This window comes from Anomalospiza imberbis, chromosome 7 (assembly GCF_031753505.1).
Source record: "Anomalospiza imberbis isolate Cuckoo-Finch-1a 21T00152 chromosome 7, ASM3175350v1, whole genome shotgun sequence".
Taxonomy (NCBI): Eukaryota; Metazoa; Chordata; class Aves; order Passeriformes; family Viduidae; genus Anomalospiza; species Anomalospiza imberbis.
Window position 1 is genome coordinate 33,500,289 of NC_089687.1, and position 22,407 is coordinate 33,522,695.

General features: G+C 42.7%; 1 protein-coding gene across 2 annotated transcripts; it reads left to right on the forward strand.

Moving 5' to 3' along the window:
• The first annotated feature begins 612 nt into the window (after nucleotides 1–612).
• On the forward strand, nucleotides 613–20,407 carry FRZB (frizzled related protein). Of its 2 annotated transcripts, none has more exons than XM_068196443.1 (6): nucleotides 613–1,120; nucleotides 9,942–9,989; nucleotides 14,806–14,871; nucleotides 17,089–17,293; nucleotides 17,497–17,560; nucleotides 19,396–20,407. In XM_068196443.1, the coding sequence occupies exons 1-6, from the start codon at nucleotides 667–669 to the stop codon at nucleotides 19,504–19,506; spliced, it is 948 nt and encodes a 315-aa protein (XP_068052544.1). In that variant the 5' UTR covers nucleotides 613–666; the 3' UTR covers nucleotides 19,507–20,407. The 2 variants fall into 2 exon arrangements, with proteins under 2 accessions (XP_068052544.1, XP_068052545.1); XM_068196444.1 differs by lacking the exon at nucleotides 19,396–20,407 and adding an exon at nucleotides 19,081–19,185.
• The last annotated feature ends 2,000 nt before the right edge of the window (nucleotides 20,408–22,407 follow it).

The following is a 22,407-nucleotide window of genomic DNA, read 5'->3' on the forward strand; positions in this document are numbered from 1 at the left end:
ATCTTTAAGGTCCTTTCCAACTCAAACTGTTCTGTGATTCTATAATTATATCAAGGCGCATTGTTTCAGATCAAGTCAGAATTCCCTTTGCTGCGCCACTGTTTTGCAAGGTATCTTAAACAGTATCCAGCCTCTTCAATTTTTTAACCTTCTGAAAAGAAAGCATCCCCAGCTGCTGAGCCCTTATCTTCCTCATTTTTAAGCCTCTCAATATTATTCTCTCCTCTAAAACTGCTCACCCATCGCTACGTCAAGGTGACATGCTTTTCGTGTGCACCTCCTGCTTAAACATTTGCACCAGCACAGTGCGTGCAAAAAACAAAACAAAACAAAAAAAAAGACTTTCCTAAGAAATGCGAATGTATTTCCGAGAGATTGGTCTGAAATCCTGTTCATGTTCCCAGTAAATCTTCGGGGAGATTTCAAGCGCTCGCTTGCCTTCCGGCGAGGACGAGGCAAATTTCTCGCTGGCTCTTGCCAGAAGGAGAGCCCCCCCTCCCCTGCCCAGGGCTCTCCTTTGTTCGGGGCCGGGCTGCGGGGCGGAGAGGCGGGACCCCGTGCGCGCCCGGCGGGGGCAGCGCGGAGGGGCCGAGCCAGGGCGGGCGGAGCCGCCCCCGCGCCGCGCTGCGCCCGCTCGGCCCCTCGGTTACCGTCGGGGCGGGCGGCATGTGGCGGGGGCTGCCGGTGCTGGCCCTGGCCGGGCTGCTGGTGCTGGGGCGGGCGCCGGCGGCGCGGGGGGCGGCCTGCGAGCCGGTGCGCATCCCGCTGTGCAAGCCGCTGCCCTGGAACATGACCAAGATGCCGAACCACCTGCACCACAGCACGCAGGCCAACGCCGTGCTCGCCATGGAGCAGTTCGAGGGGCTGCTGGGCACCAACTGCAGCCCCGACCTTCTCTTCTTCCTCTGCGCCATGTACGCGCCCATCTGCACCATCGACTTCCAGCACGAGCCCATCAAGCCCTGCAAGTCCGTCTGCGAGCGCGCCCGCGCCGGCTGCGAGCCCGTCCTGGTCCGCTACAGCCACGCCTGGCCCGACAGCCTGGCCTGCGACGAGCTGCCGGTCTACGACCGCGGGGTCTGCATCTCGCCCGAGGCCATCGTCACCGCCGAGGGCGCGGGTGAGTGCGCGGGGACCGGCACCGGCACGGGGACAATGGGCGGCGGGCGGGGAGGGCAGCCCAGCCGGCCCGGAGCCCTGCCTCTCCCCTCCGACTCCTCGCATTCTCTCTGCTTTGCCCTCCTCTCTTTTTGCTGTCTTTTCTCTGCCTTTAGCAGCCGCATCGCTGCTGGAAAAGTTTTGCTGTTGGGCACAGAGTGTGTGTGACAAATGACAGCCCCGCCACCGTTCTGGGGAACGCGTACGAGTGTGGGAGCTACGGCCCTCGTTCCACATGAACGGGGAACGTTTCCTTACCGCTCGTCGGGGATCCATCGGCAGAGAATGAAGAGCCACCTAAGTGAGGGGCAGCCCTCAGGCTGCCGGCTCCCCTCTCCCCCACCACCCCCGCTCCTCTGTGCTCATCTTCAGCCGCTCCCTCCCAAAGCAGGTTGCTCCCTCTCCACACAAGGCCACCACTGCACAGATTTGGGGGAAGATCAGTGCCCAGAGAAGTCCCAGGCAGGAGCTGGGGTGCCGAGGTCTCCCAGCCACTTCTATGCCAGTGGTGGCACATGATCACCTGGAGGGGAGAAAACATGCTTATCTCGGTGGTTAGCACCGAAGGTACAGGTTACAGCACAGGTTCCCCAGCAGGTCCCTGGGCTCTAGAACTATAGCCAGGTGAGGGGTGTAGCAAAGTGCAGCCTTCCGTTGTGTTTTGTTCCCAGCATCCCTGAAGCCAGCCAAATGCTGCGTCCTGTACCCGAGCCCTGATGGTGTGTGACCACTGTGGCCTCAGAGGGGCTGTTAGAGCTGCTCAGCTTTACCTCTGCATCTTGTTTCACCAGCTGAGCTCACTGTGATCCCCGGCATGGCTGGTGCTGGGTGTCTGGCTGCCATCCAGCAGTACTGTCGGGGGCAGGAGCATCTCTGCACAGTCAGGTGAGGGTTGCTGACTGCTCAGACCATGCTACAAACCTGCTGTGGCTCAGGGATCCTGCTCTTGTCACAGCTGCCTTTGGGCTGGAGGAGTTGGCAGGACACCGCTCCAATGTGGTGAGCCGAGCACCAGAGAGATATTGAATACAAGGAGCTATTGAACAGGAAATTAAAGCAAGCTGGTGGGTGGTTATCACGAGTGAGCTCTGACCTTTTACAAAGTGATTACAGTTCCTGTGCGTTTTCAGGAAAGCATTTGCTGCTGGTGGAACGAGGCTACCATTTTCTTTGATGCAAAGTTTCCGTGCTGGTGGCTCTGCCAGGCCTCTCCATCAGAGGAGTTGGAGAGCAGTACTGGGGTTGGAAAGCAGACCAGAGGGGTCAGAGCAGAACAGCACCCATGCACCCCATGAGCTTGTTGTGCTGCTACCTGTCTCCTTCAGTGCCCACAACTGCAGTGCTGGGTTTTGGGAGCTCACTGACGGGCAGTGGATCTCACCTCTCTGTCCTCCCCCAGCAGTGGCCTGGGAATGAAAGGGGGATTTTTCATGCTGTGCTCAGCACAGTGTTTTACTGTGCTTCTGTCCCACTACTAAATGCTTTATGTATCCCACTGCCAGTAATGCCAAACGCTGTAATTCCTGTTTTCTTCTCCTAACAAAATATCACGCTTCAGTTTCCCGACCGTGCTCCCCAGCTCAGCCTTCCCAGGTAAGCTGCTCTCTCCGTCTCCATTTAATTTATGGGCCAGACAAACCCTAACCCATCTCTGACTCTATTCTCTTACCCTCTGCACCTCTTAAAACCTCCATACCCTCATATCTCCAGTCATTACTGCTATTTCTAACTTGTAGCTGCTTCCCTCTTGCCTTTTCCTACTTTTTTCCCCAGCCCATGAATGTAACCATCTATTTTTGCCATCAGCTGCTGCCCTCTGAGCACTGCAGTCCTGCTGGGGTAGTTTTGGGGAGATGTGGTTTTGAACACCAAGCACCTTTCTCTGCAGCATTTAGGTGCTTTCAAAACCACCTTAAAAATGGCTCCAGCATGAGCAAGGTTTGGCAGGTCTGCAGCGATTTGAAAGCAATCACATCCAAATTTGGAGGGAGGAAGCTTGGCTGAAATCGCCCCTGAGTTACCTATTTCTGAGGACCTCAGCAGTACAATAACCTCTTTGAGGGATTCCAGGGCCAGATCCATGAAAACTCTCTTTCAGTGAATGAGAACCTGATGACATTCTCATTTCTGGGCTGAATATTTTGAACTGATGCATTATGCACCAGCCTGAAAGAATCCTTCTTGAGGGAATAAAACTGTTCTTTTAGAAAGCAGAGGGAAGGATTCCTGTTCTAGGAAGAGGTAAGGTGAACACTTTCAAATCCAATTCTCCAAATAAAGGATTGCAGCTCAGTAGAAGACACAAATAACCAACTGCCTGATGAGTAGTGTGCAGAATCCCTGCTCTTATTTGCTTTCATTTATCTCCTAAGCATTCTAGCCCCTTCTGATGTCTGTAAACTATACCTAATGGAGTGGGCAGAAATATAATCCATTGTTTCATGGTTTTCTTTTGTAGAAGGGGCATTTTGTTGTCTTTAAAAGTGAAATCTTGTTTTTACTTTCATTCTTTTACTACTTGTAACAGGGATCTACTGTTTCCTTTCCTCTTGAGGTTTCTGCGTTATTGCTGGTGAACATCAGAACATTTGTCTTGTCTTTTCCATAAAGGAGCCTTAAGGATGATGTGGTCAGTGTTTGTCCTTGTCAGAGAAGGGACTAGATTCATAAGCCCAGTTTCCATCAGTTATGTTCCTTGCATCTCAGTAGCCTGTGACTGTTGCAAAATATGGAGGAACTGTGGTTGGTAAAATCTGTGATAAATCTCAGTAAGAAGTTCACTTTCAGCTGTTGAGGCACAGTCCACCACAGACATCTTCTAGGACCTCTTTCCATTTGAGTCCAGGTGGTGAGTGAGATCCAGACACTTTCTGTCACAGGACCAAGGGGCTGCTGACGTGGTGAAGGGGTGAAGCAGCTGCTGCTGTGTCTGTGATGGAGAAAGCTGACAACATTGCTGTGTTTTGGGCTCAGTTAGAGGAATAGCTGTGCCCACCCTCTGGGCTTGTCCTGGTCTCCAAAACCTGGGTGGGAGCGTAGATTGGGAGGTCTTAAGTTCCTCAAGTTACAGAGACCGACTTAAAACATGTGGGAAATGTATGTTTCTTGATTTTTCATTCTCTTTGGGAACCATCCGAGTTCCTTTACAGACAGAAAGCAGAGGGATGCTGCAGGCATGGTGTGGGTGTTCTGGAGGTGAGTGTGATGCTGAATAATTTGGCTTTTTGTGGAGGATCCAGCAAATCATCATCCAGGATGGAGGATGAAAGAGCATCTTGATATTACATTAACACCCAGATGTCAGATTAGTGCATGCTAATGTCTGAAGTCTCCTATGGCATTTATCCCACATCCCTGTCCTGGGCTTTTTGGAGGTGAAAGGGGTTCTGCATGCAGATATTAGTACAAGCTGTGTTACATCCCTGGGAGGTCCTGTTCACTTGCTTTCAGTCTTCATGTGCATATGCTTATTCTTCCTCCAATCTATCAAATTATCTGCTTCCCCCATTCAAGGCCCTGTCAAACTTTCCTAGGTCTGTGAAGCAGCAGGAACTGCCGAGAGACAAAATTGTCTCAAATCTAGAATTTCAGAGGCAGGACCTTGTCTTTAGTTTTGCAGGTAATAAGTGGCCACTGTTGGCATTGGAATGCTGACTAAAAAAGCATCTTTGACTTGTGTCCTTGGCTGCTACTGCCTAGCAGAGTGTTTATGTCTCAAGTGAAATGTTTATTCCTGTTTTGAAGAGGGAGCTAACAACAAAACCAGAGCAGTGTGATGGGTACTGTGCATATTGGAAGTCAGATCTGTCAGGCAGGTTGTCTCACCATATCTTACATAGATAAGAACAAAGCTTGAAGGCATGCTGGCTTGTTAATAAGATGTTGGAGAAAAGGGAAGCCACACCACAAGGTATCAACCATGTGTAGTTAGCACCCAAACTATCAGGAGGTGTCTAAGGAGAACTTAGTTTTTTTGTTCTTTTTTTTGTTTTTTTTTTTTTTTAAACACCATCTCTCAAAGAAAATGATAGATTATTCACATGATGGACATCTATTTTCTTAAATCATATGTGAACCCATGATTTCTCCATGTTGCCCATGTCTGTCTGGATGAGTTCATAGTAACCCAGTATGTTAATTCAGCATTGCGGGCTTAAAAGACAAGTGAAAAAGCCATTTCTCATGCTTGTTTCTTATGTATTATTAACTTAATTTCCAAAACAGTGGTGTCCAGGCTCCAGGTCAAATTGGTTCTGACTCAGTCTTTGCCTAGCTCTACTTAGAGCAGTTGATGTGCATGACAGTGCTGGGGGAGTGTTACAGACTGTGCTGAGGATGAGCAGTTGTGCCCAGGTTATCATTTATAAAGTTGGGATTTTTTAGGAGCAGCCTCATGTCTCAGTTAAATAACAAAGTTATTACAAGCTTCAAGCCTGAAACAGGACAGGAGAAGTAAATAAGAGAATTTAAATCTTAGTAATGAAGATACCGCCAATGGTGTTGGGCACTCACTACAGTTCAGCTGCTTTTGTAGGCTGAGTCGCCTGGATTTTACAGTCTAAGCATTTAGTCAATACCTGGGCCATTAAATGTCACTAAAACCTGGTGAGATTTGTTATGAGGAATAAAATGTTATGTGGAACAGCCACGTTGCTGGCTGCTCTACAACTTGGAGTTTGAGTTCTTTGTATTAAATGTTAACTAGAATAAATTTTCCTATCACTTGGCTTTTCCATGCATGTTTTTGCAAACAGCTTAGCAAACATCCTCTCTGTATTAATAGCTGAAGCAAATGACAATGAATTCCTGCATTGTGGAAGGGTTTCTTAATTAATGGGGCTCACAGATATCTGAGTCTGAAGAAGGTACCCGAGCAGCAGCCACTGGCTGTGGTTTAGTTCTTTGGAGCACGGTGCCTTAGGTGGCTTCAGTAATAGCTAGGGCATATTCTTTAATCATAATGACAATCAGGATCGTGTTATTTTTTGCCTTCCTCTGCCTTTTAACATTTTTATTTATTTAAACAGTGGTATAGAAAAGCTGTTTGCTCAAAATTAGGTATTACCAAGTTGTTTCTCTTCTCCAAACCTCTCACCCAAATCTGTGGTTGTGGGCATTGCTATTTTGTACACTTACTGTGTAAGTGGCTTTTATTTAGCTCTCCTTGTTAGTGTTTTGGTTTGGTTTTTTTTTTTTTATATGGAATCCCTCTGAAAAGCAATTAATTAGGATGGCATATTGGAAAAAACAGTTTGGATTTGTCTCCTGCTCCTAAACAAAATTTAATAGGAAACTTTTGGATTGGATCTCTGGATAGTATTCCCCTCTTTGGCAATCCTGCTAACCATCACTGACAGGTATTTATTTCAGAAAGATTGCTTTGCATAGGCAGAACTTGGCAGAGGGTTTGCCCCTGAAGAGAAGTGGAACAATAGGAAGTCAGTTTTTTGGGGTTTTATAAATAGCTTTTTTTCCCCTCCCTCTGTCTGTGTTGCAGCTGAAGGTCTTGGCAGTGCACATCTCCTGGTGGAGAGAGGCCTCTGTCCATCACGCTGCTGGGGACAGGGGCTGGATTTCACAGGGGCTGGGTGGGTGCTCACACACACCTGAAACCTGACAAGTAGCTGGTGGCAGGCCTGGCCCCTCTTCCAATCTCCTGTCTGGTCGGTAAGCAGGGACCAGACTGTGTGAGCTTAACTGGGGAAAGGGTCAGAGAAATTGGACAGCTTTCCTGAGAGGTGTCATGGAGTGGCAGGGGTCCCCAGTCCCCTCCATAAGCCTGTGTTCCTGTCCATCGGCAGAAGCCAGCCATCCCTGAATAGGCATGAGTGCATTGGGAAGGATAAGCATCGAGGCAAGGTCAACACTTGCCTGGCCCAAGCCCTCCCAAGTCTGGAAATGAAGTGTGGACTGATGTATCAGTACCTGCTCACCCCTGCTTTGCTCACCCATGCTGTGACCAGCAGGCTGCCCTGCTGCCTTTGTGCAGGCACAGAGACAGGCGGCACTTCCACTCGTGGGTGCTCTGCACACAGTGGCTGAATTCCTCTGGCTGCGCACGGCTAATTCTTTGGAATTACTGGTTTGGGGTGGGACAGGTGATCTGGCAGTGCAGAGTTAGGAGATGCCTCGAGGCTGTGTTGTGCTGTGATTTGGTTAAAAATAAGTTGTGTAGCTAAGGGTGTGTGGGAACATCTGGTGAAGCAGGTCAGTTCCGTGCTTGTTTGCATGTTTATACTGGCTGTATCAAGTGCTCACTGGTTCTGGTGTTGGTGTGAGCTCCAAGGACAGTTCCTCAGCCAGTACCCATGGGCATTGTACTCCACATGGGCCAGGGAAGGCTGTGAACCCTTTACTGGGCTCTGGTGTATTTTGAGTTGTAATTTCAATGTGGATTGGACTAGGTTTGCTCAAGCACCACAATGTCATGCCTGCTTGGATCCATCCTTGGATTAGGTAGGGACAGTGCATTTCAGGGTTTATTTTTCCTTTTGTGGATGGGAGATGGTAAGCATTTAATCTGATACTTCTCTTGTCTTCTCCGTGATGAAGATTTTTTCTGTTGCCGGTAACAATTTTGATGGAATGGGGAATGTGCTTTGAAGGTATGAACAAACTATCCCTGAAATACCTGTTTTGGTAGGAATTTTAGCTTGCTGGGCCACATGAAAAACCAGAGGAGCTGGCTTGGTCATATGCAGATAGCCTTCAAGAAAACCTGAGAATGTGGCCAATGCAGCTGAGTGAGAGGAGCAGTGAATCTGGAGAGCTTTCTCTGCAGGGGTTTTGGGTGCCCAGAGTAGGGAAACATCTGAGGCCAGCCCTAGGTACACAGAGAGGCCCATATGGCCACCTCTCTGTGGCTGGTGGCTGGAGGGTTTTGCAGGTGTTTTGTCTGCACTTGGAGCAGATGGGAGGATTATCAGACCATAGACCTCTCTCTATGCTTTTACCACATCAGAAGGAATTGTAGATTTAAAGCTACAGCTTGGCTGAATGAACAAGACAACAGATAATTGGCCCAGGAGGAGAAGAATGAGAAATGTGGTTGTCCTTTTGTTTACCATTTGCAAGAAGGAAACAATTTCAATTCTTTTTCCATCACATCCTGGAATACCAGAATGCATTTGATACAATATGAAATGCATTCTTAATGCATTGAGAATAATTCAGGTGAATAATCAAAATCAAACATGTAAGTAAGAATCAGCTTGTATAGTTTGACTTGTTACAAGGCAGCATGGTGAAGATTCAGAGGTTCTGTGGAAGTACCTGATTGCAAAGATCAGACTGGCTCCATAAAAATGTTGTGCTTTTTTCTCTATAAACTAAGATCCTGTGGTAGTTTGGAACTTTCTTTGCAAGAAAATGGAAGTGATGTTTTATTAGCAAGAGGATATTGAATATAAAAGAGTATTCAATCTTCCTATGCTATTTTCTATAACCTTTGCTCTTTATGCTGATTAGAATAATTATTCCTGAAGTCTCAGGTTTTTTTAAAGTTAATTATTATGTGAGGGAATTAGTTGTTTTTCAGTTTTACTCTTGCTCTGTGATTTAGCTGCATCCTCATTTATGTAAATGAAGTTTCATGTTGCTTTGAGTAGTATAAGTATTCATTAAGTAGAGATTATATATATATATATTTAAACAAGAATTGCAAAGTTAGAAGGTTAGCTGAGTAGTATTATTTTTCTTGTAAACAGGTATTTACAGAATTTGTGATTAAATAATGATCCTAGCCCTTACAATTTAATCCACACATCTAAAGTCATGAGAACTGAGTATCGTGAGTGTCCTGGGCTGTCTTACAGCCAAATGGTTACAGCTCAGGCTGCAGGAGAGGAGCTTTTGTTACATTTGTTCTACAAAGGCAACAGCGTTGCCTCCATGATAATGTGGGAATCTAAGAAAGTTCATTGTCGGATACCAGATTTCAGAATTGGAAGAGCAGCATAAATGACTAAGTGTGCAAAATTACAGAAGGGCTTTTTCTTTGAAAGCTCATTTGTTTTTCCATTTTATGTGCCATTCTAATAAAGTGTCCTGTGTCTCTCCCAATTCTTGTTCCTCTTGCATTTATTTTGTCCTTAGCTCATTCAAGGTTATATGCATTAACATACTTGTTTTACATTATTAAACATATGTATAAACCCATTAAATTGTGTGATTTAATAAATAGGTTTGAAATGATGCATTTTACTAATGTGGGACACAGTCCACTTATGAACGCGTCTGAAAGCAGTTCTTTGGGCATAGTGCCTTTTTAAACTTCTGTTCCTTATCTGTCCTTCAGAGTAATCAGTGTATTTTTAAACTGAGGGGAAGGTCTGAAACATTTATTTTGGCATTTGCTTCAACAGTATGATTATGTTTGGTTGATTTGATTTCCTCAGTAACCAAAAAAATCCCCAAAAGTAATTTCTCCTTCATCATCTAATTAAATGCAAACACTACACGTGTTTTCTGTAGGTGATCAAAATTCATCGCATAAATGTCAACCCTTGTCTGAAACCTGCCAGTCTGTAGCAATGGAAATGGGATATTTAGTCTGCTTCAGCATTTAACATGGTATGCTGGATTCAGGTGAAATTTGGGTAAGACATTGTGTCAACTTTATTGGACTTACCTCTAGAATTTTGCAAACTGTTTATTAGTAAAGTTATTAAGTTTCCACATACTAAATATTAGAGAAAGAGGAAACATTGTCATGTATGTGTAGTGAAATAATCCAATATTAAAAATACTAACATTTCTTTACGTATTTTACAAATCCACGCCAGATTTCCCTATGGATTCTAATAACGGCAACTGTAGAGGTGCTGGCATTGGTAAGTACATTTTTATAAAACTGTATAATAAGCTGTAGACTTTCAAGTCCTTTAAATATTTAATTAAGTAAGAGGGGCACTAAGTGATAAATACTTAAATACTTACTCTTGACTAAGAATACAGTAGATTGTGCTTTTGCATACCATGGGCGGGTGGGATTTGGGGGCTGCTCAGCCTCAAAATGTCCATCAAAGCAGGAGGGCTGTGCTGATTTTATTAAAAGTTTTGTCTTGAACAGAGAGAGCAATCATTAAATTGATTTTTCCCTGGGCAAAACCAGTGAAGATAATAGTTCATTCTGACCTTGAAGTTTCCATATTAAATTCAGTACTCTTTGTAGATAATGGCAATACTCCCATTAGCCTGAGCAGGTTGAGGGTGGCACCTTCTGAGACTGGTTTTATTCCGGCAAGTCCCCTGTTGCTTTTTATTTCTGTTCGGGTTTTGCTGGAACTGAATAAAACTGAATAAAACCCCTTGAGCATTACCACTACTTGCCAGTGCAAAGAAGCAAAGTCCAGGATGGTAGCTAATAATTATAGGAATGTGAATCTTTTGCTCATGTATGCCAATGACTGTAGATTTCCTTGAATTTTTATTATCGTTCCATCCAAAGTTCTTCTCTTAGGTCTTTGCCAAGAAATTAAGACTTGGAAGCCCTAGCACTGACCTCCATGTCTTTTCCTTCTGCAGAGGTGCTGATGAGCTACAGTGTGCACTGATGTCCACTTCAACAATATAAACACCTAAGACAACCTACACAACCTCATGGTTGTTGAACCTAACATTAGATACCTATAGATATAATTTCAGCATTAAGCTCTGTGACCAAATTGCAAAAAGGTGTTAGTAATGCCCAGTTTAAAAAATTTAATCAGTAGGTCCCCATGTGAAAGCAGCTATATTCGTGCAATATGTTCTTTAAATCACAGTGTGTACCCTCTAGAAGCCCAGGTACAGTTAAAAAAAAACAACAAAAACTCATAAAAGCAAGCCCCTGAACAAGCTTTGCTTTAAATTGTCTTGAGCATGGGACCATGTCTGGAAGACCTGCTAAAGGTATTTGTTACCAACGTTAATATCGTTGTCGTTTGAAGCCATTTTCAGTTGTGTGGCATTGAGCAAGTAGGGATTTCATGCACGATGTGGACTGTACAGAGAGCATACAGGCTTCACTTTGAGCATGAAAGCAAAGCTGTATGCTCTCCATGTCACCTTATATCAAAACTATGAAGCAAATCTTTACTGCTGCCTGTCCATAGGCATGTAATTCCAGTGAGCGATCCTGCAGTGGAAGAGAAAAGTTTCAGTCATATTGTTACTGTTGTGATGCTTTTCCGTGGCTGAAAGCAAAACCAGACCTAAAAAAAGTCCCATCTAGAAAATAGGGCAAGGACTCACTGAAAAATTGCTGATGCAATATCTGCTGATATCACTGCCTTTTATTGTACATACATCAAATTGCTGATTTTACTGCCTTTTACTGTACAAACATGATTTCTGGTTCAATGTGCTACATCTGTCTGAGCTGGCAAACACAGCTGGACCACCTAAAAGGCCATGTTTCAAAATGGCTTTATTTATATGTTCAGTAAAGTAAATTTGTAGTTTTGCCATTGTAAATAGAAACTTTCTGTTTGTTTCTTTTGCAAGTAGCAAATTTTGATGTATTTTTAAAAAAAAAATCCCATTCTTAACATTTTCTGAATCATATTGCTTGTGCTGCTGTGCATGGTCACAGGGAACAGTACTCATGGGTTAACCCTTATTTGAGACATCTTTTTTTCCCTGTCAGTGTTTGCTGGCAAAACCTTCCCTCTGAGTCTGCATGGGGGTTTTTTGGGAGACCTTTTATACCTGTGTTGGCAGTGAAATACACTGTTTTCTGCTTCATCATATGCTCCTCAAGTCCCTTAGGCAATTTTCTAGAGTGTTTATTTTTTATCCTTTGTTTATCTGGGAGGGGTTTGCCAGGTTTGAGTGCCTGTACAGGTCACTATTACAGCCAGGTTTTCCATCATGCATGCACATATATTTAAGATGACACAGATGTTTCTTGGTAGCAGTCCATGGGGAAAACCATTCTCTCCGTGTCTTTTGGCATTTACAGATTGAAGTTTTCAAAGACTGAGATTCTGAGCAGTTTGTAGTCCTGTATTTACTTGAAAAGAAGATTTAATGGCTAGCTGTGATCTCAGCCAAAGCCAGTGGGAGCCTCTGCTGCCTGTCGCTGTGCTTGGGACACACCATTGTTGTGGTCTCAGAGCTCTTCTGGAAATTCTGGCAGCTTCTGAGGAGGCTGTCAGGCAGGATGGGATTTTCCCTCAGCATCAGGTGATGCAGTACATTTTTATAGCCACCTTTTGTGGGTATTTCCACTCCTGGGGGAAGGTCAGCATTTGCCTTCCTTGGAAAAGCACTGTACCAGGAACTGGGAGAGAGGAATTGGTTCTGGCTCTAACTTTGTAACTGACCTTGGCAAATGACTTTTGTGTTCATTTCTGTACCTCTAAATAGTAATTAGGAATAATGCAGCATTTTGTACAGTTCTTTTAAATGTAAATTTTAAAAGCATGAGGGTGACTAGGAGGTTCTTCAATAAGAACATGAACATGTCTGTAATTTAGCAATAGAACTAGACTAACAAAATATATTCTAAAATGTGTAAAGTAAGCTAATACTGCATTAAAACAGAAGGAAATGTGAGACTGTGATCTTGTCTTGCAATTTAGTCTGTTTTATTTTACCTGGGACACAGTGCAAAGTACTGTAGAGCAGGAGAACATTACCATTGTTGGACTTGAGTGCTGAGGAGTCTGTGTGAGCGTGGGTCATAGGAGCACATCTTTAATTCTCTGTTTCAAGGCAGAGAATTTGGTCTGCAGTGTCCATGAGCTCACAAAGGCAGAAAGGGGGCCAAAAATCACTTCCCTTCTCTGCTTTTGTTATTTTAACACAAACACATAGCAAAGTTAAACTCTGTAGGACTCTATATATAGATTCCTGAGGATGTGTTTGAAATTCAAGGAAATAATATACCTTTTGTTTGAAATGTTTTCCTCTTTCCTGTATTTTTTTTTGTATTTTCAACTACAAAAATTCTTCAATGGAAAATAATGATTTGAGAAGTTGGTAACTCTATGATTTTTTAAATGTTTTAATATGCAGGAATCTTATATAGCAAATAAAAGTTCTTTTTCAGACTCTTCATGTTGGATTTAACTAAATCACTAGCTTATATGCAGTGATACTTAGAATGATGGTGTATAGAAATAAGCTGCATTAAATCTACTTCCATTTATGCCAAATCAAATGTCAAAATAGATGGCCATGCACATGTAATACTGGCATCTGCTGTTTGAAATTACTCCACCAAACCACACTTAGACACTATTGTAAAATAAGAAAATATTTGCAGTAGAACAACCAGCCCTGAAATACCGGTGGTGTTAATGAACACCGCTGTGGGGCTGGAGCTTCAGCATTAGCATTCCCTGGGCACTAATGAAAATGCTTTTACCTCTCTTAGAGTCCCCAGCTGTCTGGCATCTGCACCTTTGGAAATGCGGCTCTGACAGTGCTCATTTGTGTTGTTTTTGGTGTTTTTTTGAAGGCTATCCTTCTGGCCACAAGGGCTTGGAATTTCTCTATTTCCATTAAACTTGGGCTTCTAGGCCATAATAAAATCGTGTAAAATTTACACAATTCCTGATGGTGGATTGGATGGACCTCTCAGCAGCCTGATCCAGTTGAAGATGTCCCTGTTTAATTGCAAGGGGGTTGGACGAGGTGGCCTTTAAAGGTCCCTTCCAATGCCAACTATTCTATGAATGCCGCTAGCCAGAATATCCCAGTTTGCTAAACTAACCTGAGATACATAATATTCAAAAAAATATTCAATCATGCACTGCTGTAGTATTTTCTTTCTGTGTCTCTATTATGGTCTGTATGATAAAAGGGACAGAAAAGAGGGCATTCCTTAAGTCTAGCACAGAAGAGAGAGCAGCATTGCAAGGATGGAATTAGAGCACGTGCAAGCACAGGATTGAACCTTGAACTGGCTTAAAATTATGGTTTTGTCACTCCAGACTCAATGTCTGTGTGTCTTTGTGTCGTGCTGTGGTTTGGGTTTGGGTTTTTTTTGGTTTTTTTTTTTTTTTTTTTTTTGGTTGGTTTTTTTTTAATTTTAGAATGTCAGGTTTTTCTCCTAAAAAACACTTAAGGTCTCATGGACAGTTCCACATCTCCCAGCAGAGCAGGCCAGGAATGCCCTGTGGTTTTTAGGATTTCACTGTAATATGTAAGTCAGTTCCGTGAAATTTTTGTTAGGTGTTGTGGGATTTAACCCTTCTCTGACTTAGAGATGGGGTAACGAAGAGGTGTTTTAAGAATTTTTATTCCATTTTCAGTCTCATGAGAAGGGTGAGTCAATACAGGTGTTATAATTCATGCCATCACAATCCTAATTTCAATACACTACAAGTGTTTCTTGGCTTAACAAGATTTAACAGATCAAATTAAAACAGTTGATAGATCATAGTTAGATGACTTATTTAAAAGATAAAGTTTTACACCTTAGCTAAATAAGCTTTACAAAATAAATTTATATGCATTACTTATTATAATAATAATGTCAATAATAGTACCTTGTGTACTTCACTGTATACAGCAATCGGTGAACAAACCCAGCAAATTTATTTATTGGATTTATTTTCTATAACTCCAATTCCCACACTGTGTGGGCTCCAGGTTTTGGGAAGATTGTCCCTGAATACATGCTCTTTTCTTTCTAAGCAAAGCTTTCTGTTTCTGTAGACCGCTGCAAGTGCAAGCCTGTAAAAGCCACGCAGAAGACCTACCTACGCAACAACTACAACTACGGTGAGAGCAGCTGCATGGCCAGCTCCCAGCCTTTCTAGGGCTGCAGGAAGGGGAAAGTTGTCATTAAAAAAGCCTAAAAAGTTCACAGTAACTGATGGTAACCCAATATTACTTATTGCAGGAGGAAGGTGTAGTCTGAAATGTTTCCAAATTGGAAGGATGGAGGGGATTAGCTTAATATGTTAGTACAAGGGTATCTTTGTTGAGGTATTCCAGTTTTAGTGCCGGCATTTGGGGTTCATGTACTTCTCTAGTGTGAACAGTGATGCAACAAAAATGACGTTGTGGGCTGCTGTGCCTGAACTGCCTCTGTGATTTGCAGTATACTCAGCTTTTGCAGAAGGGGATGTTTGTAGTAGCTTTCATGCCCACTAGCTCTCTGTGAGATCTAACAGGTTCTTTTCCTTCTGGTGTATCGAAGCCAGCAGTGAGCATCTTGCCAGCTGTGTTGTGATGTCAGTAACACCTGTGAAAGTGCCCGTCCCGCTCTTCAGGCATATCACAGCTCCAGGCTCTTATTTTTCTTCACGCTGTTTGTTTCAAGCAAGTTAGGCCAGTGAAGCCACTGACTACATTTGACAGGAACTGAACAATTGGGCCCTTCCTTATTGCAAAAACCAGGCCTTTTTAAGCAGTTAAGCCTTTATCAATTCCATAGTTTTAAATCATAACAAACACAGTCCCACCAACCACCATACATGGTTATAGATCTTCTTTTTCTACCTCTAATTCAGCTAAGTCACTTTCCCGTAGTCCTCTGCTACTTGGCCAAAGCAGCAGGCCCGAGCCATGACTTTGCAAAGGTAACAAGGTCCTTATTTCATTAGGCTTTATCAATATGCAACACTTCCTTTTTTTCCCAATAATCAGGTGAAAAACCTTAGGTTCAGCCAACTTTAAGGCTTTATTTAAATGGTAGCTATTGTATAATATTTATTAGGATTGTGCATTTATAAAGCCAGAGTCAGATAATCTTCTTTTAAAAATAGTTTGCTGTTAAAAGCTAAAAAATTACAACTGTATTCAAACACTTTTTTGGTCAATATTCAGTTTTATGTTGTTTTGATGGATTTGTTTATAAAAAAAATAGAGTGACTATTCTCTAGTCAGAAACTGCATATGGCAGAGTCATTGAGCATGCTCCTATTCATTTTCTCAAGTTTTTGAAATTAAATAGGTTTCAAAGGGCATTTGAAATATCCCTGAACTAAAGCAATATTTTATTTTGAGATCTTAAGAGGTTTTGAGAAAGGGCATCACATAGTGTAAATTGTGCATAGTAGAAGCACTAGTTAGTGTTTGTTGAGAACTGTATTTAATGTGTCTGCAATACATTCTGGTTAATGGCTGTTATGGACAATGCATGTGAAGTAAGGAGATGTGTAAGTCCATGGTTTTCTTTCTTCTATATTACCTTTTTCACATAGGGGACATTTGGAATTTGGGGTATCTCCTATTTATAGTGTGGAAAGGGACTCTTTGAATGATGTGGCATTCTCTAGAGCATGACCTCTGGTTGGCTTTGCATTTGTATGTGGGATCAGTTCACTGGTCACCATGAGAGAATGAAAAGCTTTGCCTTTGAAAGGCAACCTTTCCTCCTGTGCAACTTGAGGCAAAAAGAAAGGCGGGGAGAGGAAACAAATAGAGAGGTCACTGGGTCAAGATCAGGAGCATTTGAAGTTCAGAAAGAGCAGAGCAGATCAGTGCTGGGTCACTGGAGAGAATAAAAAAGGTAAGGGCCTGTCATCCAGCAGAAATAGGGATATGAGAAGTTTTAATGCACATTGACTTGTATAAGGTTCAGAGTGATAAAGTTTGCTCATCTGTACTGCAGGTAGTCAAAGAGGGAACAGTCACAGCTCAAGGGAGAGGGAGAGCATACAAGAAATAGCTTTAATATATTTAACATGGAAAGGGTGAAGAAGAAGGGGAGGAAGGAAGTCAAAGCCCAACTTAAACTGGCTGTAAATCCAACTGGCACATAACTCCTGCTCCTGACCATATTATTAAGGGGCACACTGAGCTACCTCAGCCTCCTTGGTGGAGGGTGAAGTAATGAAGGGAAGAGATGGGGGCAGAGACATTGCAGAAGTTCAGCTGAGCTTCTGATAAAGGACCATGCAAAAGACTAATCCCAGAGGTCACCAAGAACAGCTTGGGAGGGACCTGCATTATCTGCTGCTTCTAACAACGCTTTTTGTGGCTCTTCCCCAGTCATTCGGGCTAAAGTGAAGGAGGTGAAGACTAAATGCCACGATGTCACTGCAGTAGTGGAAGTAAAGGAGATCCTGAAATCTTCCTTAGTGAACATTCCAAAGGACACTGTAAACCTCCACACGAATTCGGGCTGCCTGTGTCCACCTCTCAGTGCCAATGAAGAATACATCATTATGGGCTACGAGGACGAGGAGCGCTCCAGGTAACTCCTCCTGTGCTATCCTTGACTGTTCTCCTGTCATAAAGCTGAACATCAGAGCCAAAAGGATGGAAAACTTGGTGTGGGTGTCTGTGCATCTCCTTCATGGTATTCAGGGAGGGCAAGGCTCTCTGCAGGCACGGAGATCTTAGTCTTGTGTGTGTTGGGTTGTATAGCCTCTTGATGGAGTTGTCTCTGTTGTGTAGGTTACTCTTGGTGGAAGGCTCCATAGCTGAGAAGTGGAAGGAACGTCTTGGTAAAAAAATAAAGGTAAGAAAATACCTCACCAGAAGTCAAATGTTGTGGGTGCTATAAAACATCTACCTGTCTTTTTAAAATAAGGGAATAAAATGCATATGCTGCCTCCAGTTAATCAATATCATATATGAAAAACGAACCTGGTGTTTTATTTGCTTCGTTACTTAGAACTGCATGCTGAGTAGATAAAGGGATACCTTGAATTACCCCAAAGTATCCCATTGTAGCAGCAATCAAAACCTCTGTCTCAAAACAGCAAATAGTAGGAGTCTTTTAACTCTGTGGGCAAGCTGTGCATTCCACAACGCATGCCTGCTTCGTTGGGGTTGTGATATGAATGAAAAAAAAAACCAAACAGACCAGGGGGCTTTACAAATGTTTTTCAGACTAAATCGTGGGCAGGGACGCCTTCCACCAGCCCAGGTTGCTCCAAGCCCCATCCAACCTGGCCTTCAACATTTCCAGGGATGGGGCCACAGCTTCTCTGGGCAGCCTGTGCCAGGGCCTCCCCGCCCTCACAGCCAAGAATTTCTTCCATTTATTTTATATAATCTAATCAGATCTAATCAGATCTAATCTAATCTCTGTCACTTTAAAGCCATTAGCCTTTGTCCTGTCATTACGTGCTCTTGTAAAAAGTCCTTCTCCATCTCTCTTGGAGCCCCTTTAGGTATTGGAAGTACTCTAAGATCTCCCTGAACCCTTCTCCAGGCTGAGCAGCCCCAACTCTCCAGATGAAAATATATTCTGGTTTTTCCTTACTGAAATGTTTTCTAATGCCTTCCAAGTTCTGGAAGAATTACCTTTTTATGTTTTGATGCATTGCAAAGTATCAATGGTTTTGACATTGTCAGGAGTGTCACTTTACACTGAAAATTCTTATTTTAACACAATTTCTCAGCCATTCATTTGCCATAATGGTTTTGCCTGTGCAAACCAGTCTTCTCTTCCACTCAGCACTTTCTTCCTCAGTGTAAGGGTCACTGGCAGGAAAATACTGTTGTGTTTATAAATGCAAGATTCTCTGTGCACATTTCTCACAGCAATGGAGATTACAGGAGTGGAAAGATACAGGGATCTTATTTCAAGTTGTTGTTTGATTTGGCAGAACCCTGGGAAATCCAGTGCCACAGAGAAAATATAATTTTGCTGCCATGGGGTGACTTCTGCTCAGTTTCAGTTCTTGGGTGGTAACATCATTTGTTGGAATTTTTTTGGGGAACACACTTACTTTCTGACTTACTTCCTTGTCTGTAACTTGCTGCCTCTGCCCTCACACCCAGCCTGGGGGTGTTGAGGTCCCTGCCATGTCACCACCCACTTCTCATCATCATCTTCCTTTCCAAGAGCATCAACAGTTGTACCAACTATATTTATTATTATGTCTTTTTTTTTTAACTGTGATTTCTATTGCCTCCAAAAAAAAAAAAAAAATTTTTTTTTGAATTAACAAAAATCCCTTGACCATTTTTTCATCCAGTTTCCTCCAAAGACTGCATGAGTATCTCCATTTAAATTTTATTATTTCAAAGGTGAGTCCCCCTTGTGCTGAAGCCTTGTATCAGACCCTTCATTCACAGAGGCTACAAGAAAGCCAGGAAAGAGTTTCCCTGTTTAAGTGACTTTTCCCAATAAGCTCTCATTGCACCCTCGAGCCCAGCGCAGGGTGACGCGGTGGAAACAGCAACTGCAGCTTTTGCTGCTGTTTGCCAACACATGGTTCTGTGACCCCTCTGGTAATTTCTGTGACCCCTCTGGTAATTTCTGTGACCTCTCTGGTAATTTCTGTGACCCCTCTGGTAATTTCTGTGACCCCTCTGGTAATTTCTTTGCCTTTGGATCCGCAGCGCTGGGATCAGAAGCTGCGCCAGGTGGGGAAGGGGAGGGCAGAGCCCGGACCCAGCGAGGCGGCTCCGAAGCCCGGCAGCGGCAGCAGCGCCCGGCAGGCTCGCAGCTAGGTGTGACACGGATGCTGCCACGCACGGTGACATGCAGGGGACTGTCTGCCAAGACTTCGTTGTTGGAGCAGCAAAGGAGAAATTGCACTATTGCACGTTATATTCTATTGTTTACTACAAAGTAATGTTTTAGCTTTTATTAGGTTTTATTCTCCCTCTTTGTTTTCCACCTTTTTCTTTTTGGTTATGTGCAACTTCTGGAAATGTATTTTTTTTTTTTTCTGTTACTAAGAACTGTAGAAAACTGCCCTTATGAGATGAAGAAAGACAAGGACATGTTCATTTTACCTTTTTATCTCCTGAATCTTCTTTGGGAGAAAATTCTGATGCAAGCAGGAATGAAATCTGGCAAAGACCGTTGCTTAAAGTCATGACTCACACTGGCTTTCCCTGTTCACTCTTTCTTGGTCACTGTTTGCTGGAACTTGCTCTCTTTTGGGTAGGTTATCTGGGTTTAAGTGTATCATTTTTTATTCTGAAATATAATTCTGAAATACATAATTTTTTTGTTGTTAAGAGAACTGTTTGAATCAGTACAGCTTTATCAAGTTTTCTTACAGCTAGACCACTTGCATAAGGCAGAGTCTAACTTTAAATATTTCCTGCAACAAACACAATGTGCATGTACACAGGGAACCTGGGTTTTCCAGTGCTTTGGACCTTAAAGGAAGTATTATCTTATAATAACCATAATTTATAACATGCTTCTTCTCTTATAATGGCAGTTTTTTCCCCCTTTTCTCAGCTGAGTAGGAGTAGACAGACTCACCAGGCCTGCTTCTCAGTACAGGTCTGCAGTTTAGCCTTTTGATTTTGTGGTGTTATTCTTAAATCCGTGCCTACATAAACAAGTGTTCAATGCTCAGTAACATATGTCCAATAAAAGAATTGTAGTTGCCAACACAGACCTTACCTGACTTCTGAACCAACATCATATTGCTAAAACTACTCTTGAAAATACAAAAACCAAAAAAACCCTTAATTTTTGTGCTTTAATAGAATTCTTTGCAGATGGTGCCAACATCTTGGAAAATATCTTTGTTTTTCTACTCTCCCATGCTTAAAAGAAATTAAAATGGGGTACATCAAAGAACAATCCTCTTTGGCATAGTCTGCAGAGGGGAACCAGCTCTACTTAAAAAGAGCAAATGACTGTTGTGTTCTAGCTGTCAGTACTGTCTTTAGTACACTAGGGCTGCCTTTCAGTAAGAAAATAGCATTGAGTTGTTGGGTGGTTTGAAAATATGATGATGATAAGTAGCACAGAATTATTTGGGAATATTATAATAAAGCTGTTTTAAGGTTTCAGTTAATAACCAGCAGTCTTGGGACAGGTTTTACATTGGGCTAGATACCAAGAAAGTTGAAAAAGAACAACATCCTGCAACACCCAAATTTTTATTTTTATAATTAAAAATAAAGGGATCATTTAGGGGAAAGATTGGTTCTGAAAGCTGGCAGAAGGCTATTAATCCTCTAGGTATTAAATTCTCAGTATTTTCTCAGAATTACACAGATCACAGAATTATTTAGGTTGGAAAAGACCTCCAGGATCATCAAGTCCAAGCTTTGACTGATCTCCATCACGTCAACTAGACCAGAGCACTAAGTGCTATGTCCAGTCTTTTGTTGAAGACCTCCAGGGATGCTGACTTTAACAAGTATTTCTACTGAGTTGGTAAATAACAGAACAATTTGTTAAATGGTGAATAGCTTGTTAAATAATGTTAAAAACCTCATTATTTGCCCCAAAGCACCCACTGAAGTCCCATAGATGAGTGCTGGAATCACAGGGTCAGCAGTCACCGCTCATCATGTCATGATCTGCTATGAAAAGAACTGTGAAATCATAAAACCCTGTTCAAGATGTAGAAAATCACCACGTCTGAAGATGGCCTCTCCCATATCATTTCTCTGTGATTAACAGCCACCTTTATTTAATCCAGTTGCAACCCACTACTGACATTAGTTGCATTAAAAATTGCCAGAGCAGAACACAGTGCTGCACTTTAAAACCTCAATAAGAGAAAAATGAGCAGCATTTGTAACAGTCACACACATCATGATGTTACAGTGAAAATATTTCCCTAACTGCAAGCCACCATTTTTTTTTCAAGAGGAAATTTTTCCAGAGGAATTAAATATTTTTCATTAACACATGAAAAATATGGGTGGCATGATGGGCTCCCTGGAAGAGGTAAGAGGCATTTTTCACAATCCCTTAATTAACTGAGGAGCGTTTTACAAACCCTGGCACTGCTTTTACCCCATCACAGTGATTTCAGTGACTGAACTCTGCAGCACCACCCAGACTCACTTGTGCTGGTACAAATGGCATGCAGGGACCAATGAGCTACAGATGGCACCATATCAATTATTTCAATAACTTTGAGCAGTATCTCTCACACATGTGTTTTGTGGCCTGGAGCACACTGAAATGCTCTGTTGCTCTAAAGCTGCACTTACTGCTTTATCACATCTGTGAGGACTTTGTGACATCCATTGGTGTTTTAAAGTGACTTTATTTAAATTATAGTCTTATTAATTTGACCTAGTTGTACATTATTTTCTTGCTTCTTCCCCAGGAAATAGTTTTCTGCCCTTTTTGTGCCCATTTTGATGTGATCCTACATTAAACTTTAAAAAATGCACTCTGTAGAAGCACTCAGCCCTCAGCACAGTGTTTTCAGAGACATCCACTTGGGATGTGACTTTCCTTCAATTTGTAATGTATTTTGTTCCTCCAGTTTTATTAACTTATGTAATCACAAAGACAAGGCTGTTCTAAAAGTTAGTCCAAACTCATGTTGCTCAGCTGCAAAGGAAATGGAGTGTGGACTGCAATGTTTGCCTGATGGAAGAGCCCCCAGGAACCATCACACAGGTACAGCAAGGGAAAAG